The 20,065-nt window shown below is 43.5% G+C and overlaps 1 protein-coding gene across 1 annotated transcript in view; it reads left to right on the top strand.

Annotated features, from left to right (window-relative positions):
- ntrk3b (neurotrophic tyrosine kinase, receptor, type 3b) overlaps nucleotides 1-20,065 on the top strand; it is a gene marked incomplete at both ends in the record, with an annotated part of 300,643 nt that overhangs the window by 261,622 nt on the left and 18,956 nt on the right. Inside the window, 3 exons of the mRNA XM_080434874.1 lie at nucleotides 5,444-5,574; nucleotides 8,150-8,322; nucleotides 9,972-10,215. Coding sequence (XP_080291000.1) covers nucleotides 5,444-5,574; nucleotides 8,150-8,322; nucleotides 9,972-10,215 — 548 coding nt within the window. The remainder of the gene's footprint in view (nucleotides 1-5,443; nucleotides 5,575-8,149; nucleotides 8,323-9,971; nucleotides 10,216-20,065) is intronic.

Here is a 20,065-nt window from a genome sequence, read left to right as displayed (position 1 = left end):
CGGCCGAAAAGGTCCCGACGGACCTCTAACCGACTGGACGACTATATCGAACGCTTCCCGACGCCAAGTTGGCTCAAAGTCGGTCTGGTGGAGAGTTAGCTTTAGAGAGTGTTTGCCCCGTGGTGAGCAAATTGTGACAACACAACCGTGGTGTTGCATTAGTTTTCCAAACCCACAGGATACTAGCAGAATTGCTTTGTCAATCCTGATGTTCCTGTGAGGGAACTAATAAACTTAGCAGTCACTCTACAGTGTTGTGGGGTGGGGCAGCAGCAGGAAGAAGAGGAGAGAGAGGGATAGAAAGGGGTTAGACAGACAGTATGTATTCATAAATATGGTTGCCCATCCATATAATTGATTTGTGTGTGCATGTGAATGTGAATGCATGTAATGATTATATCACTACGACATAGACACCAATTCATGATGATGTGTGCGCGCACGCACGCACGCACGCACGCACGCACGCACGCACGCACGCACGCACGCACGCACGCACGCACGCACGCACGCACGCACGCACGCACGCACGCACGCACGCACGCACGCACACACACTTCACTTTCATTAGCCTATAGTGCAAACTGGAATGGACAGCACGCAGAGAGAAATAAATGTATAATACGTTATGTTAGAGCAGTTCTCTGTGTGTCTCAGTTATGGTAGTTATAATTCTGTGTAACCCAGGACTGTTGAACTTATAATACATTATGTCCACTACTTATTACTTTACAAACCTTGTTATACCTCTAAGTTGTATGCATGACTATAAACATTGATAAGGCATTTTATGAAGTGCATATAAATGCATTATAATGTCATAAGAATGTGCTTATAATGCATTATAGACATGACCTTCATAGAAAGTTTCTACTAAACATTTATACTGTATTCCACGTGGGAAGTAAACACATTTTGTCAATTATCTTCCCCCACTGCTTGCCACTGCTGTTGTACCCTACTGACTCACCTAAGTAAGGAGTCCCCAACGGGAGGACGTAGCACCTTCGTCCGACTCCTCCCGTTCGAACATTCCCCGCTGACAGGTGCCGCCCCAGCCCGAGTATGTGCAGTGACAAAGATCGCTTCCCTCCCCCTGAATACGGCCAATTGCGTTCGTATACGCTCGGCAAGATGCAACACGGTGGATTCGAACCCCTTGACTCCTCGGTAGTGGAGGTAAAAAAACTAAGTGCGCAATTCTGGGCATAGTACAGCTTACATGGGCAACTGGAGGCCCGGGGGCCACATGCGGCCCCCACCTTCACTTAATGCGGCCCGCAGGTTAATATCGGAATACCGATATATTATTAATTTCAGCTGTTACAATTCAAAACATGCAAACATGACCCGCTTTAATTATTTCAATCTATATTAGTAGCTTAATGACTAGTATTAAAATTCTATTGTCTTTTTATGTCCAATGTATTTGTATTTAAGTTCATAAAGTTAACATTAAACCTTAAAAAATTCAGGATTCTAGTTAAAAAATAGCAAAAAATAATAAGGATTCCAGTTCAAAAATAGCAAAAATAGCAGATGTACAAGCTCAAAGCGCAACGCGTTTTGAGCTTGTAGATTGGCTATTTTAGCAATTTTTGTGTGACATAGAATGGCGAAGTACGGCATTCATTCACAAAAAAAGTTAGAATACAGAGATAAGACGTGTCTGCCCGACATTATATGCAATGTGGCCCCCTGAAGTGAGTGTGGAAATATGGTGGCCCTTTCTATCATCAAAGTTGCCCACCCCTGATCTAGAGTGAGTGACTCCGATTTTATAGAGACACGGAACACTTAAGATTATTACAATTTTTTGAATAAAATCAGCACAGTTCCCGTTAACAGTTCATGAGAGGCAATACCATCGATGTGTTGGTGCAATATATTTTATTCTTTCTGGGACATTTACGAGATGAGGTAAATTGATATTGAATTTTTTTCCTCTGTTGAAATGGTCCTTTAAAGCAGGCTGAATTTGGACTGCATTATGTTGACAACACTCTCTTTATTCTGACACTTTACTCTCCAAGAGGCAATAACGTTGAGCTGCCAAGCTGTGATTGTCCTTTCTGGGAGTCTGGACCGAACTGTTGGCATTAACACACAATACACTTCAGCCTTAGGAGGCGAAAGACCTCCCAAAACATAGACACGCACGCACGTACACACACATCTATCTGTCTGTCTGTCTGTCCAACGCATTCTCACACCCGTGCCATCAAACGGGTGATGGCTGCTGGGGACGGATTTGACCAGGCACTATTTGACGTTTCGGGGGTACCCACAACGTTGCATGCTGGCAGGTGTGATGATGATGATGATTTACGATTTTGTCCCTATCGGTACGCAACTTGAACGCCGCTGAGTCGGCTGAAGCGGACTTTGCAATGTTTGACACGGCAACTTGCTCGCCTGTGTCTAGCGTGCCAGTGCCTCTGATGGCTCAACTCAGGGGCACCGGCCGGATGATGCGCAACTGTCGTTTCAACAAGTTTTTTGCTGAGTTGTTACCCTCTCTACGTCTTGGGTTTGAGAACGACATTGACATTGCAGTGTGGGTGGGATTATCAGGGCATTGTAAAAAAAAAAAAATTCAATAGCTCCTCAAGTAATATTGCAGTAAATGTCTAGCCCTGGTACCAAATACCAATCCATGCTTTCTTATTCTTCTGCCTCATGTCTTGCTCTCTCTCTCTCTCTCTCTCTCTCTCTCTCTCAAACATCCTTTATTGTAGTCTTGCAGTGATTTCGCGAGACGTTTACAACATATTACGAGACATTATAAACATATCAAAACAATACAAACTATGTTACTGTATTTCCAAGTAATAGTTGGACTCCCTCCCTTTCCATCTCTGTCATTCTGTTTCTCTGTCTCTCTATGCTTCTGTACTGTCGCCTGTTGTTTTTCACCATTAAGTCAGAAATGGAAGAAATAAAAAAATCTGCCTGTACTTCTGTTAGTCTCTCTCTCTCCCTCTCTCTAATTCTCTCTCCCTCTCTCTAATTCTCTCTCTGTCTGTCTCTCTCTGTCTGTCTCTCTCTGTCTGTCTCTCTCTGTCTGTCTGTCTGTCTGTCTGTCTGTCTGTCTCTCTCTCTCTCTCTCTCTCTCTCTCTCTCTCTCTCTCTCTCTCTCTCTCTCTCTCTCTCTCTCTCTCTCTCTCTCTCTCTCTCTCTCTCTCTCCCCCTCTCAGTCTTTTGTATGTTTGTGTGCTGCCACGGGCGCCATTAGGGGTGAGTGTCCAGGGCTACAGCCCCTGGATGTTTCATGAATAGCCCCGGAGCCACAGGCGCCGGATTTAGTGTTTGGGTGATGGAGACACAAGTGCGAGTCGAGTGTCTTTGCACGATGTCGCAGTGGCCCCGTGAACCACCTTGAGCCATAGCTGCATGAATACTTTATGGTACTAAGATCAGAGAACTTGCTTAACAACAACACAGGACTATGTTTAACTGCGGGGCTTACAGCACCTCAAGCAATGATAATGTATATGAATTCAAATCAACGACAACACACACAACACTGCACAGCGTCGGGCTCACATATATTTAGACTATTTTGGGCGTCAGTGCACAGTTCACAAATGTACAACATTTCAACAACAGTGTACACATAATTATCAATAGCTTCTGTATAATTTATAGAAAGACTGGCAGCCTGTCAGTTCTGTTCATAACATGAAGCTGGCTATATATTAACTCACCAAGATTCTATTAAATAAGTATTTAAGTATTTTCATTCGTATTTATTTATTGTCTCCGTCAGGCCGAAAGGCATGGCGAGAGAGTATGTTTTGCACCCTGTCCGTCCGTGTGTCCGTCCGTCCGTCTGTCTGTGAGCAGCTGATCTCCGGCACCGTTGGCCCGGACACTGCGAAACTGTGCACACACACTCCCTGGATGCCAATTCAGAACTGTCCCGAATTATTCAGATTGGCCTGTTATAGCGCCACCAGGAGGCCGATTTGTGCAAAACATTTATTTGATACTACTCCTACAGATTTTGTCCAAACATCACACAAATCGGTACACAGTATCTCTACAGTCATGTGATCAACACGGATCTGTCTGATTTCCTATATTCCATCCTGATTGCCTAAGATTGGCTTCCAAAGTTTGCATGATTGGTTCGTTTTGAACAAAATGCCTCAAATCATGAACGCAGCATGCAATTTCCGTGACATTTTGCACGCATATTCCCACTAGGCCGAGGAAGGAATGCCACCCTTTTCACATTGGCCTGTTATAGCGCCACCACCAGGTCTAATTTAGCAAAACACATTTTTGGAACAAAATGCCTCAAATCATGAATGCATTGTCCGATTGCCGTGAAAGGCCTAATAATAAATGCCACCCTTTTCACATTGGCATATTATAGTGCCACCAGGAGGCCACAATAACCTACCTGACCTGTGCTCCGAGGAGCACTTTTTCTAATTATTATTCAAAATTACCCATATATAACTAATGGGGGGGGGGGGGGGCTCCGCTGTTGAAACAGTGCGAGAGCCCGTGCTCCACTTCGCTAACTGGCTCAGGCACCAGTGCCCGGAGCTCAAAAAGGGTCATTCAAGTAGCAGATCTTAGATCTACTTCACATTAGTTGACGCTTGTGCGAGTGAGAGAGATGGAGAGATAGAGAGAGAGAGACAGGGAGAGAGAGAGAAAGAGAGGGACAGAGCCTCGACTCCAAGACAAATTTCTCCCAAGGGAGAGAAAATAAAGTAACCTTGAACCTTGAACCTTGAACCTTGAACCTTGTCGTTGTCATCTGGCAAGCTAATTAACTATGGATATAAGGAGATGTTTTCCAAGAAAGATTATCAAGGCAACAACTTAGGTATTGAGTCGCAGGTGAGGCTGGAGGAGATGGAGGAAAAGTAATCACCTGTTGTTGTAGCAGATGAGTCTAAACCTGCCATTGGTGTTGAAGAAGCTAGTCTGTATCAATGGTTTTCACCATACTAATTACCCAAAAGTACAACAGTGATTAATAAAATGTTTTCTTGGTAAAACAGAGTAATTGAGACAGTTGACTAAGTTGTGTGAACTTGTGTCACATCTTATATTAATTCTACTTTCATGTTGCACTGAAAATCTAAAGTCTTCTGGGCTGGGCTAAGCCCCAATGTTTGAAGATCTTAACCACTTAAAGTGTCTGTACTTAGTCAAACAGACCTGAGTTGCAAATAATGAATTAATGAATGTAATTGGTACGCTCTTTTTTCACTATATACCAAATCTCTTTGCTAAAAATAGCCCATCTATAAGCTCACAACTATTGTGAGCTTACCGGCTATCTGGCGAGCGTTCCCGCAGAATAGGGATGTTGGGGGTTCAAGTGGTTAACAACACCTCTGCATGCTGTCCACTATAGAGTACATACAATACATCTCGGAAAACAATAACCAAACTGTCTGTCTGTCTGTGTCTCTGTCAGTCGTTCAGCATATCAAGCGGAGGGACATCATTCTGAAGAGGGAGTTGGGAGAGGGAGCATTTGGGAAGGTGTTCCTGGCAGAATGTTACAACCTCAGCCCCAGTCAGGAGAAGATGCTGGTTGCTGTGAAGGTACACACACACACACACACACACACACACACACACACACACACACACACACACACACACACACACACACACACACACACACACACACACACACACACACACACACATAACCCCACGTGGAAAGCCATCATCTTAACCACTAAGTCAAAGGGAATTCCCTATAGCTTGGGGGAGATATTAGACTTTCAGGGCATCAGGCACACACACACACACACACACACACGCAAGCGCACACACTACCAACACAATACAGGCACACACAGCTAACACATGAGATACAACAAACACAGATACAGACAAATATACACACATTGATGCTGCATAAAGACAGATATCAGGACAAAAAGGACCACTACAACACCACCAGTCCACCACCACTACCATCACTATTACAACAACTAGTAGGCCTACTATTACAACAATGCATCTATATACTTTAAAGTATATATATATACTTTTCCTCTATGTATACATATAAACTTCATTGTGTATAGCAGAGCATCAGGACTGCTATGAAGCAGAATGTGGAGCGGTCTACAGATAACATATCATGCTCTGATGGAGATGTCAGGAGCACAAATATCCAATAACACCAGCAAGCACCAAGAAAAAGGTGCTCAACATGTAATCAACAACAGGCGATGTTGATCACGTCACGTGTCTCTCTCCCTCCTCTCTCTTCCCCCTTGCTCCTGCTGCCATTTATCCTCTCTCTTTCATACCCTTCTCCTTCATTCCCTCTCGTTCCCTCCATCCATTTCCTTTGAGCCCTCTCTCTCTCTCTCTCTCTCTCTCTCTCTCTCTCTCTCTCTCTCTCTCTCTCTCTCTCTGGCTCTCTCTCTCTCTCTCTCTCTCTCTCTCTCTCTCTCTCTCTCCCCCCCTCCCTTCTCTTATTGGTCTCCATCTCCCTCCCTCCTTCTCTCTCTCTCTCTCTCTCTCTCTCTCTCTCTCGCTCTCTCGCTCTCTCGCTCTCTCTCTCTCTCTCTGATCACCGCTCGTCCTTGACTCCTTGACTTCCATCCTGACAGTGTTGTTATTGATAGAATGGCCCCCGCAGATGGAAACACATTTTATTCATACGTCCTCGTTTAGTATTTAAGTGTTGCCAGAGAGATTTTATGCGCTTCATCGTACGTTCTCACAGTACTTCAGCTGTATGGAGGAGTGGATGCATCATGCCATAAAATTCTATTACCCAGCCCAAACTGCTGTCCTCCTTAAGAGAATGGTCCTTGTCTGGGCGTAGCTCCAAAACAATATTTCCAAGTGCCTCCGTCGACATAAATTAGGGGGAGAATATCATAGAGATCATATTTTTGTCCTTGTTTTGTTGAACCAATGTATATACAGTATAGAGAGCACGTACATACGTGCAAATAGACTGATAATTCCTTTATTTGTTGGTGTATGTTTACTATTATTATTAATGCTGATACATATGTCTGAGCAACCAGAACAACATCCTTTCAATCTCTTATGTACCTGTACACAAGACTACATTGCTTTCTACTACACACACACACACACACACACACACACACACACACACACACACACACACACACACACACACACACACACACACACACACACACACACACACACACATGCAAAACACACACGTGCGCATGCACGCACATACGCTCGCTCGCACGCACACACAGACACACACCTCCTGCTATGGTCTAACAGCAGAAACAGAATGTATAAATCAGATGGGAGAGAGCTTACGTTGACACAAATCCACTTTGTATTGGGCAGAAATATAGAGAGTTCACTGCCAAATACATGTAAAATTGACTATGCATCTATATACTTTAAAGTATATATATATACTTTTCCTCTATGTATACATATAAACTTCATTGTGTATAGCAGAGCATCAGGACTGCTATGAAGCAGAATGTGGAGCGGTCTACAGATAACCACTTTTTCCACATGTAAAGTTTGTACAAATAAAACATTTGTTCTAATGTATTCTAATATTTATGCCGCCCACCCTTGGTCTCACACTAAACAGTGGTACTGCAGGGCATTTATTTACTTATCATGTAAGAGATGAGACTGTGATAAAAAATATGATTTTATAAAAACCCTTCTTATGGACGTCTGAGCTCCCAGTGTTATTAGATTTGACCATATTCCGCGGTAGTTTGATGCAGATATTCCCACCGGTGTGACAAAGGTTTTGGTTGACAATCTGCTGCAAAAAAGAAACGCACTACATTATACATAAGCATTAAAAACATTATACGTTAAAATATATATTATTATTATACATTATCATGATATTAATATACATCCAATGCTGTATTATACCGTAGATTATGCACCATTCAACCTATCCCGACCTTGTAGATGGCAGTGTTCTCCCTGGACTTTGATGCTCCGTGAAACCACTTTGTAACACATTTCTGTTGAAAGTAATTTATTAATGCATTCAGTTTGTATTTCCCCAGTGCACCATATTTTACCCATAACGAATCAAATTTCACTGCACATTCACAAACACTTTAGTTTGTCAAAGTGACAAATTACAGTTTATGAATGCATTTATCGTATGTACCCCCCACAGACTCTGAAGGAGCCCAATCTATCCGCCAGAAAGGACTTTCAGAGAGAAGCGGAGCTTCTGACCAACCTCCAACACGACCACATTGTTAAGTTCTACGGGGTGTGTGTGGATGGGGATCCGCTCATCATGGTGTTTGAGTACATGAAACATGGAGACCTCAACAAGTTCCTCAGGTGACATACTTCAAACTCAAGTATATTGTATATTTTATTCAACTATACTCACATACAGTATGTATTTATGCTTAATACTATATATCATATTTATAATACTACGCATGTAGACCTGAGCCGAACAACCAACACAGTCTATAACCAGACTGGTGGTTCCCAAACTTTTTAGTTCGAGACCCAAAAGAGAAATCTCCCTGGGACGTAAATCTAAATTAATAAGATTTCGTTTTTAATTTATGAAATTATTGTTGATATTTATGTAGGAAACATTTACTCATTTGAATCTTACACATACGTACGTGGTTGTACAAAAAAACAAACAACTATAGTTAAACTGAGATGCATGCAAGGGATGTTAATCTCCGGGTTAATGTTTAGAATAAAAAATGTGAATTTGGAGCAGGCAACTTACTATAGTAACATATGAAACATGGTCAAATTACTCGACAGTATGTGTATACAAACATAAAACTGTATTTGCAAAGAAAATGACCCACAAAATGACCAGAAGATTGGAAAAATGTAATGGTTTTGGGACTATTGTAAATATGTTTCCATGACAGGTATGATGTGAGCTATTGTGAGGAGTACACTCAGTGCTCTGGTAATGGAGGAATACAATTTAGGTGATTGCTTCCGTGCAGAGTTTGGGATAAAGGTGTTCTATTCCAAGTGCTTTGAATTGGCTTTGTGTGTGTGTGTGTGTGTGTGTGTGTGTGTGTGTGTGTGTGTGTGTGTGTGTGTGTGTGTGTGTGTGTGTGTGTGTGTGTGTGTGTGTGTGTGTGTGTGTGTGTGTGTGTGTGTGTGTGTGTGCGTGCGTGCGTGCAATGAGAGGACTTGCACAACTGTGGGTGTGAAAATAGCCATACATCTGTCTGTGTATTTGTGTTTGCCTGTTTCTCTGTCTATCTGTGTCAATTTGTCTCTGTCTGTCCACCTGTCTGTTTGTCTGTCTGTGTTGCTGCATGTGTGTGAGCGCCTTTAAAAGGAACCGCCAGGAAGACTCCATGTTGCGATGGAGAGTGCTCTCGCTCTCTCTCTCTCCCTCTCCCTCTCCCTCTCCCTCTCTCTCTCTCTCTCTCTCTCTCTCTCTCTCTCTCTCTCTCTCTCTCTCTCTCTCTCTCTGTGTGTTTCTGATCCTCTGTGAATGAGAGGCAGAGTATGAAGTGATGAAACTCTTTCATTCCAGGTGCAACTCTAATCCTCCATTCTCATTCTGCAGGTCACATCTACCTAATTAAACAGCATGCAGATGAGATGTGGTTGAAATTAGTACTTGGTCTAATGAGAGAGAGAGAGAGAGAGAGAGAGGGAGGGAGGGAGAGAGATAGAGAGAGAGAGAGAGAGAGAGAGGGATATAGTGAGCTGTCTGTCTGTCTGTCTGTCTGTCTGTCTGTCTGTCTGTCTGTCTGTCTGTCTGTCTGTCTGTCTACAGTATCTATCTATCTTTCTCTCTCTCTATCTATCTATCTATCATCCACCCACCCATCCATCCATCCAAGCACCCATTCACACGGCCAAAGATTCAATATAAAATACCTCCTCCTCTCTCTTCCAGAGCACAAAGTCCTGATGCTATGAGGTCACTTTCTAACAGGGATCTGTGTTTGAACTCTGCCTTCTCTCTTTAATTTACTCTTCCCCGGTAGAGCCCACGGTCCTGATGCTATGATCTTGGTGGACGGTCAGCCTCTGCAGTCTAATGGGGAGCTGGGTTTGTCTCAGATGCTGCACGTCGCCACACAGATTGCCTCTGGGATGCTTTACCTCTCCTCACAGCACTTTGTCCACAGAGACCTGGCAACCAGGAACTGTCTCGTCGGGAACGGACTCCTCGTCAAGATCGGAGACTTTGGCATGTCCCGGGACATATACAGTACTGATTACTACAGGGTAAGACCACTTTGTGTGTTATCACTGCTAGTCAACCCACTGTTACTACAGTAAACATCCAGGAAAATAGAGTGCAGCTTACTTCAGATAAAAGGCCAATTTATATTTGTCACACAGCCCTTTTGTTGGAACTGTTTCTAGTTGAAAATGTGTTTACAACGGCTGAAGCCACACTGGAGGTGTCAAGTGGGTACGTCAAACCCTGTCTTTCAAAGCTCAGTGCTGTATTGGAGCCTTAAATGTCCTTATACACCATTTTTTTCCTAAGTGTTATTTATAAAATCATCAACTTGTATGAATGAGGCATCAACTATGTATAGTTTGATATTCACAGACACATTTTCGGATAATTAATTGACAGTGTGGGGGAGACAAGCATTAGGAAAGCTGAGAGGGACACAGCCTCAAGGTCTGCTGAGTCGGCGCGCCTCCATCATGGTCCAAAACTATACTTTATCGGCGAAAAAAAGTAGTTGAGGATTGAAAAAGTTTTCTCCCAAGCAGGAGTCGATCCCAAACTTCCAATGGTAGTGGATTGGGAGTCTAATGATTAGCGAGGTGCGCCACTGAGGCTGGTGCTGAGACTGGGTATTTGGGCTGTATTAGAATGTGACGTCCTAACTCTTCTATTGTAGAAGAAAGAAGTCCCCGCCCGCGCCCCCGCCCAAAAGGGGGGGGCGAGGCTCCCCAAAGACCGTGCACTTACATATATCGCGGTGGAGGCATGGCGCTTTCAGGAACCAGTTGTTGCACAACTATTACAGCTATATGAAAGTGCACAACAAGTTCAAGATGTACAACAAGATGTACCCTAATCTCTCAAGAACAGATTCTGCACTGCGTTGGAATCTGTCGGGGAGGTTCGTCATAACGTGTGCGCATTGGCTACAAGTGGGCGTGCCTTCAGATCAGGAAGCAGGCCGCGCTTTACCCAATCAAATGTAGTGGGCGGGATTCACATGTCCGTCGATCTTTCCCCCTCGAAACAAACCCAAACTAATTTAACAATAGCGTCCGCGGAGCAGACAAAACCACGTAAATATATTCACATTTTAACTTACTCTTTCATCATAGAAACAATTGGGCTTATAACCAAAACGATCCATGTTCTCTGGGAGAAGTGGTGTTAGTGTTCCGTGAAGAAATATTGTTAGTGGGAATGAAAACATAGTGGCACCCACCGGAAGTGAAAGCTGAAGGCAGACCTAAACCCCGGTTTCCTTGCGCACTGGTGTTACGTTTTCTTCCGCCCAGAGCCAACAGACAGAACAAACAGCAGAGGTCGCTGTTTTTCATTTTCAGTTGGATCTGGGTTCCCAGATTGGATGTACCCTAACACTGGTACAAAGATGTGCAGCGTATGCCTGTGCACCCAGCATCACAAACAGCTGCGCGACACACGCACCAAGTTTAACCCCTTAATGAAGAGGCTAGAGAGTTTAACCCCTCTCTCTCTACGGCTTTGAGAGATGGAGAGAGAGAGCAAGAGCGCGAGAAAGAGAAACAGAGAGAAAACGTAAAAAAATGTTGGCTACATTTCAAGTTGTACAATTGGATTATTAGCGGATGATAACTAGCACATGGAATTAATAATCAGACATTGAAGATTACAGAGAGAGAGTTTGAAATGACAGCATTTAGTAGTTAATCTGAAATGGAAAACAATCCCTGTAACAACATTTCTAAAGTAGTATACTGCAGGACATCTGAATGATGGTGCATTACCTGTGAAAGTGGCTGATAAGAGTAGACCAACTGACCTGAGAGAGAGAGACAGTGAGAGCCATATGGTGTTTTCACCAGCAATCATCCAGCACAGGGGTGACTCCTCAGTTCAGGCCTGCTTCTTTTCACATTGTGTTCATCACAATGTTATTTTGAACCTGGGTTTGACAGGCACTCAGCTTTACCCCAGGTGGAAAACATGGTGTTTGCTCACCAAGAGGTCATCCCCGGGGTGTGAAAACACCCAGAAATAGAAAGACAGAGGGCTATTTACTAAACCTTTTCACCTTATTTCAGATGCATTCTGCAGTAGATTAATTATGCATACTGTTAAGGGAGGATTGTGCAAATAACAGGGGGATATAGTACAATTGTGGCTGTGCACACATTCCACTTTATTGACCAACGGTTAAACAATTTATGAGGATCACTTTTTACAAGAAAATGTATCTGCGAAAATCTATAAATCATCAAAAAAGTAGATTTTAGGGACATAACCTTAACATATCCTTTTAACTCATTTAAAACAACGCTGAATTGCACTTTTAAGTTGGGCCAATTTAATCTGAAGTGCTTAACTAACTAACTACTGGACTTGCACCCAATTTTGTTGACAACTTATTCAACCAAAATATTTTTATCCAGATTACTCAAGCACCAGGATGGCATCTGGTGGGAGATGATACAACATTTTGTTGGATACAGTGTGCTTAACTCTTTAACTGCCAGAGTTTTTCAGAAAAGTGTCAAGCCACTGCCAGCGATTCCGAGCGTTTTTACTAACCTTTGAAAAATCATGGAATATTTTCTGTGATCACCGTCCACACGGCGATCGCCTCATTACACGTACGGGGGTCTCTGAGAATCAGGGGGGGAAATGTGTCCGTTCCATAGTTATGGGCAGTTGAATGTAGTTTGTTTTTGCCAAAAAAAAGAAAAGAAAACAGAGTTTTTTTATTTATTTTTTTATCCTATAATACTGAACGAAACCAGCTTCATTTTGTTGTTGTTGTGATCATGTGATTTCTGTGTGTACTCTTCTTCGGTGATCCTGGGATCATTCACAGGCTGCGGAACAGCGCCCTCTATCGCAAACCAATCTGGTCATTCTCGTCATTGACGGTGTGAGTCTTGACAAAATATGGCGAGAAATCTCGTCACTGGCAGTCAAAGAGTTAATAGATCCTCGGATAAGTCCTCCTATCTTGCCAAAGTGGTCAGATCCAATTGGCAATCTCTTTCACGATCGGGACATATATTTGACTGATGCTTGGAGAGAAATGCTCCCAGAGGATAGGAACAGATCATTTTAGTCACAGTCACATGGCACACATACTGTACCTGCATACCCTGTAGATATTTACTGAACTATTTCATAGTGGCGCTCTCTCCATTTTTGACGAGGTAAATGGAGCATACAGATTGATGAACCTTAATCCTACACTTAACAAATGTGGGTCTAATAATAATTATTATTATAAATTTGACTTGTAACGCACTTTATATTTGACACAAATCTCAAAGTGCTAGAATCTATCCAAATTAGACTCTCTCACCTCAATTAACTTCCCATGCTTATCAGTTGAAGATAGAGAGAGTCTGGAATTATCTCTATCTATAAGTTGATATAAGCTATCAAATCTCTATCTACCAATTAATCTCCGGGGGGAGATGACTCCCCCTTAGTATTTTATAAAGCATTTTAAGACCTTCTTGCACCACTTTTAACACATTGGCTGACAAGAATGCATATATGTGTCCTTTCAAATCCAACACTTGGCTGCCAAGAACGCATATATGCGTTCTTTTTTTGATGAAAACGAGCCATATTCAACTGCCGATAACAACAGAATGGACGATCGCTGTAAAAATGCTTTTGTTCCGGTGGATAGACGAGACCCCCCCCCCCCCCTCCCCCCAGACAGCTTTTGTTTACATCCGTGTCCGCTTCCGTGGCCAGTGTTGTGCCTGAACGCGTTCAATGAACGATCGTTCATGTTTTGGGCGAACGTGAACTGAATGTACTGTATTTCGTTATTGTGAACGCATTCATTCTGGCGGTTGTGAACGGCGCTCTGTCACAAATGCAAAATAAAAGGTCCTTACCCGCTTGCCCCAAATGTTAACTGGGTGTCTGGTGTATTTGTGCAATGTATTAGTCCACGTTTTTCAAATAAGAAGTGTTTTAATCCCGTCTGTGGCTGAATGCCATTTTTTCTCCCTCGTTTACTTCCTGTTTACATTGAGTGTAATTCCGGATTTCACCCAGCCCATTGGGAACTTTCGGCCACAGATGGGATTAAAACACTTTTTAATTGAAGAATATGGACTAATACATTGCACAAATACTCCGGACACCTAGCTAACCTTTGGGGCAATCGGGTAAGCATCTTACTGTATACTTAGCATTTGTACATGTTTGGAGAAATGTGGGCTTTACTGGTGACATTCCAGGGCAAACTGGGGGGGTGGTCACTAAGGGCGGCTTCACACTGGATCCGTTTGAATCGAAGCGTTCCCGAGTACGCTTGGCTTCTCCCAGCTGGTCAGCATTCACACTGGCCAAAATCCTTTCGTACTCGAGACCATTTAATTTAGCAGTAATGGTAAATATGTGCCTCATGGGGGCGCTGTTGACTATGGGGCTTTGGAAGAGAGAATGTCATTCACAGAAGAAAAGTCACTCTAGAGTGAATAATAAAGTTTGACTGTGTTCCTGACGTTGTCTTGAGTTATAGTAACAACAGATCAACAATACACAACCAAAGCAGTGTGTGCACTGGTCTTTGAAACCTCGAAATGTAACGTCGTCTGTTAATATGATATTGGCGTCACGGACGCATCCTTGGTATGACGTCACGGACTAACCCTTGGTGTATTTATCCTTATAAATACGTTCGCCACACATGTGTTTTTTGTTTATTATTTTTCACGGCTCGCGCTACTCAAACACAAGCGGGATTATTATTTCTTGTCAACATTCAAGTAGAACTATGAGAAGGTATAACCCAGCTAAAGTAATGCGTCATTATAACAAATATATAAATGATATATGATTAGCAGTCCAGTCTGTCCACTTCCTTCTCTTGGTACGGATGGATTCACACTGCCGCGTTCCGTTCCCGACTCCGCAGCAATCGGACCCGAGACTACCTCCCCAGGTGGTTTCGAGTACGGTACGGTGATGCATTACGGGGAACGGTTCGCTACGTTCACACTACCACAACATCTGCCATGTGGTCCGGGGTGCGCACCCGGGACCATAGTGTGAAAGCGCTATAAGACTCGCAGACATAAAAATGTTAAAATCGATAAAATACTTGATTTAAGGCTAACGGCGAAGATGAATCTGACACATAGTTTCAGTGTTAAAACGCATAAAATAATTGCTGTCTGTTCTATATGGGCTGTGGCAATAATTTTGACAAATGATAGCTCGCAGCAATGTATTGAAAAAAAAACTATAAACTAGTTAATTTTTGGAACCATGAACTTTAGTTAAACTATGAACTGAACTAGTTCATGTAGAAAGTGAACTTTGCCAACACCGTGGTCCGTGGCTCTCCGTGGATCGTCAAAATAAGGTAAAAACGCTGGCAAGGTGGATGAATTCATTAATTAATTCCTGGCAGTCAATGTGTTAAAGGAAGTACTCGGCCAAGCCAGGAGGGACAAATATTTTCCAGAGTTATTTACAAGAGGAAAGATCAAATAGAGGCCAATCTATCTCAATCACACATATTTAATAATTTCCGTTTTAAGTAGTCACCTACTGTCACCTGATTATCAAATATTTTGGTATATTTGTGGATAACAACCTAAACAATATTTACAAACTTAATCTAACCAGCGTGTTGCAGTAGATGGGGAGGATTTGAGAAAATAGATAGATTTGTCACTCCATTTATTGGCCAAAATAAAAAATGAATACCCTGCCTACATTCCTGTATGTTTCAGTCACTTCCAATTCATGTCCCATCAACATGTTTTCCTCCTTCAACAAAATGATGAGACAGTTTATTTGTCATTATAAGACTCCTCTGAATTACGAAACTCTCTAACCTTAGAAGGTATTACTATGCCTATCGAAAAACGTCCCCTTATGAACTTCTGAGACACCATTTCAAACTCAAACTGTTGGAACAGAGGATAATCACACTGAGACAACATGGCTAAGCACAGATGTGAAAGAAATGGGGTGAGGGAGAAAGAGAGAGAGAGAGACCAGAAAATACCTATCAGATACTATCACAGTGCTTCAATATGTTTGTGGAAGTACAGTACATGAACCTGCCTTCCATTCCATATCCTGAACACTGACAACTGTGATACGATCTTGTTTATTTCACGTGTTTGCTGAACCACACACACACACACACACACACACACACACACACACACACACACACACACACACACACACACACACACACACACACACACACACACACACACACACACACACACACACACACACACACACACACACACACACACACACACGTGTGCACGCTAGAAAGCACGCACACCAACACAAAAACGTGCATACAGTACAGTACACACACCAAGGGAACTATTGACTCACAGTCACACACAAACGTGCATAATGCACACAGACACACACATGGAGGGGAGTATACTAACTGTGCCACAGATAAACACTCACTAGCTTCATCTTAACAGGAAAGTTGATTACACACTGCTATCTTTTCTGCCATCCGAAAAGCATCCATTTCAAGTGGTGAGTGGCGGTATTTCAACTAAGGGCAACAGTTGTACTGGGCAGCTCCCAGTAGCTGACAGTGGAAGACCATCATGGGTGTTGTTGCATGTAAGCCACCCTCAATTTACTCACTGCCCTGTCTTTCTCTGCTGCAGTCTTAAATGAAAGGGTAATGCCTTTCATTTTAGACTTCAGTGGAGAAAGACAGTTAGTTAGAGAAAGATAGTCAAAAATGTCACACTGTGTTAAACCACCATGCAAGCTGTCACACTGAGGAATTTTGCAACGAGGCCAGTCTAGATTCAACCGTCTAGAGCGTCCAGGTGGCAAGGGAATAAAGTTCTTGCCCACTACCAGTCGATGTGCCGGATCATAGCTGGCTGCATGAAGCCCACTCCTTTGTTCCACCTGCCAGTCCTAGCGGGAATCGCCCTGGCTGGCCTTCGAAGGGAGGCTGCTTCTCTCGCCCTGGCAAGGAAAGCCCAGAAACATGACTGGCACATCATTCATGACATCGCAACGACATTGGCACCTCCAAGCAGGCTCAAATCCCCCCCATCCCTACTATCCCTGAGGACCTGTCAATTAACGGAAGGCACATGGCATCTTGGAAGTAGGAGTAGGAGATGGCCGGACCCACAGGAAACCACTGCTACATCTGGGATGTAGTGTTGACCTACCACGTCGGCAATGGACCCTGCTCAACCACCTACGCACTGGGTTCGGCCACTTCAAATAATCTATGAAAAAGTGGGGCTTGGCAGACGCGTGTGCGGCAAATCTGAGCAGACAGCGAAACATATAATTACCGCCTGCCCCCTTTATAGACCGCCTTCAGAAGCCGGCCTCTTCGACGCAGGACATGAGACGAGGGCATTGAGCACTGAGCTGGCTATCTGACGATACATGAAAGAAGAAGTAGAAGGGTCAAAGAAGTGGCAGGTGAAATCGAGTGTATCGGAAGAGATACGTGGTTGTCAATACCAAACCAGTAAGAGTCAGCAGTGACAGGACTACATGGGTGTATGCGGTAAATTGTGAATTGACATTCTGAATGACTGTGCCAATGCACAGAGACAAACAGAGAATGGACAGTCTATGCTCCTATATCAATGTAATTCCACCACAGTGAGGGAAGAAAAAAATCCCTAAACACATCATAAAAATAAAATAATTGTCCCTGTAATTACCCCTGTCTGTCTCTCTCAGCACCACTGGGATAGAATTGGCATGGCTCAGCACAGCTTAGCTCGGCAGGGAAGGGGAGTGCTTTGCTGTGCCGCTGCTTGCCGTGTAAACTGGATTAGTGCCCTGCTTGTCCCTCGGCATGGTGGGGAAGAGATTGGATTAGCAGGATGGAGAGAGCATAGCAGCGTGGCGGCGGGGGGATTATAGCATGCCCAGCTGGGAGTCTCCTACCTGGGGTTGGAGCTCCTCTACGGTCCCAGTAGGACGTCTCTGGAAACCAGCAGGAACTCTTAAAGAGCCCTGATAGCTATCTAGGCATGCATGCACACTCTCTCTCTCTCTCTTTCTATCTCTCACTGTTCCTCTCTCCCTCCATCTTTTCCTGTGTCATCTCTCACCCCGTCTCTCTTTCCCTGACTCTCTCTGTAACATTAATCTTCTCTCTCTCCCCCTATCTTTTTCTGTGTCATGTTCTCTCTCTCTATCTCTCGGCCCTATCTTTTTCTCTCCACCCCCCCCCCCCTTCCCCGACTCTCATTCTCTCCATCCCTATTACTTTTTGCCTCCTCTGCTCTCTTGCTCCTCCTACCACTCTCTCCAGAGCTACAGTATCTTCTCCCTCCCTCTCTCTCTCTCTCTCTCTCTCTCTCTCTCTCTCTCTCTCTCTCTCTCTCTCTCTCTCACTCTCTCTCTCTCTCTCTCTCTCTCTCTCCCTCTCTCTCTCTCCCTCTCTCTCTCTCTCACTCCCTCGCCATCTCTCTCCATAGTTATCTCCTCTCTCCTAGCGTGGACAGGCAGCAGGTATCCACAGCATGTCTCTCAAAGAGCAGTGACGTCCATTAGCCTCCCACCCGCTGCCGGGAGCTGCTGTCTGCAGATAAACCGCTATCAGTCATCCCCCACCTGCCACGCTTTTCTAAAGTCTCCCTGATGGGTTCTCCTCAACCCCAACTAATACTGAATATATATATATATATATATATATATATATATATATATATATATATACATACACACACACACACACACACACACACACAACCACTCAAGCAGAACTGCCCAGTGGCCAACAATAGAGAACCGGGGACGGTATTCCATAGAAGAATGTGAGAGGGGTGGTATTGGCTATATTATAGTTATACTAAATTTAGGGACAGACGATATATGACAAATTATAGTGAAATGAGGCCTTCAGTTTGCTGTGACAGCAAAAAAAAAGACCAGAGCACCACACAGCAGATGAGGAGAGTGAATGAAAATAGCTCCCCCCTAAAAAGAGAAACGCTCCCAAGTTGCCCTACACTACAGCCAGTCATTATCCCCCTTTAACAGGATACTGGGCAGTTTCCAGTAGCTGTATAGAAGGCTGTGGTGGTATTGGGCTGCTACTACCAGGTGTGAATGTTGAATGTGAATGTGTACCTGTGAGCAGTGGCAAATACACTGTCAAACCACGTTAACCACAATAACCCTGGCCTTACAATTTTGGATTTTCTAACATTTCTAACATTTTCTAAATTTGCAAAACTAACTGATTTATAAGCTCACAATGTGAGATCATTGTTGATCGGGTATTTTTGCTATTCGTCCTAATGATGAATTATAGTAGGGCTTAAGTGGTTCATTTCCACAGTGCAAATGCGTAGGTTCCATTTGGTTACGATAATTTTGTGCACTCTCGGTGTTAAATTAACTCAGGATTTTACTGTGTTGAATACAGTATGATCTCAACTGATGTCTTTTCCATATTACAGTTACTATGCACCCATGCTTAGCGGGGAAATGGTGGTTAAATGAGGCCTTCATTTTGCTGATGCACTAAGAAGGCCAGAGTACTATGTACGGTATTCAACAGCACATTATTTGTGGTTGACAGCAGGGAGAACGGTTGGTTGCCGGCGGTGCCGTAGTAGGAAATGGTGTGTAATGGTCTCTGTTGACCCGCCGGCCTGGTATAAATATTGAATTATGTTAAATGGGGTAAAAGCTTGCAGGCAGGTTCATGATATCACTGCTCCCAGACACACTGTGGTGGCACTGTGACACCCTGACTGCTTCACCCTTTCACTCTGCTTCACTGGGAACTTCTGAGACACCGTTTCAAACTCAAACTGGTGGAATGTGTGCACATCAAGGTTATTCCTGTGTGTAAGGTTTGACACTCATTTAGACATGTACACACACACACACATGCGCGCGCACACACACAAACAC

The sequence above is a fragment of the Gymnoscopelus braueri genome (assembly GCF_963280865.1).
Source record: "Gymnoscopelus braueri genome assembly, chromosome: 1".
Classification (NCBI taxonomy): Eukaryota; Metazoa; Chordata; class Actinopteri; order Myctophiformes; family Myctophidae; genus Gymnoscopelus; species Gymnoscopelus braueri.
This window is presented reverse-complemented; position numbering and strand designations above follow the sequence as displayed.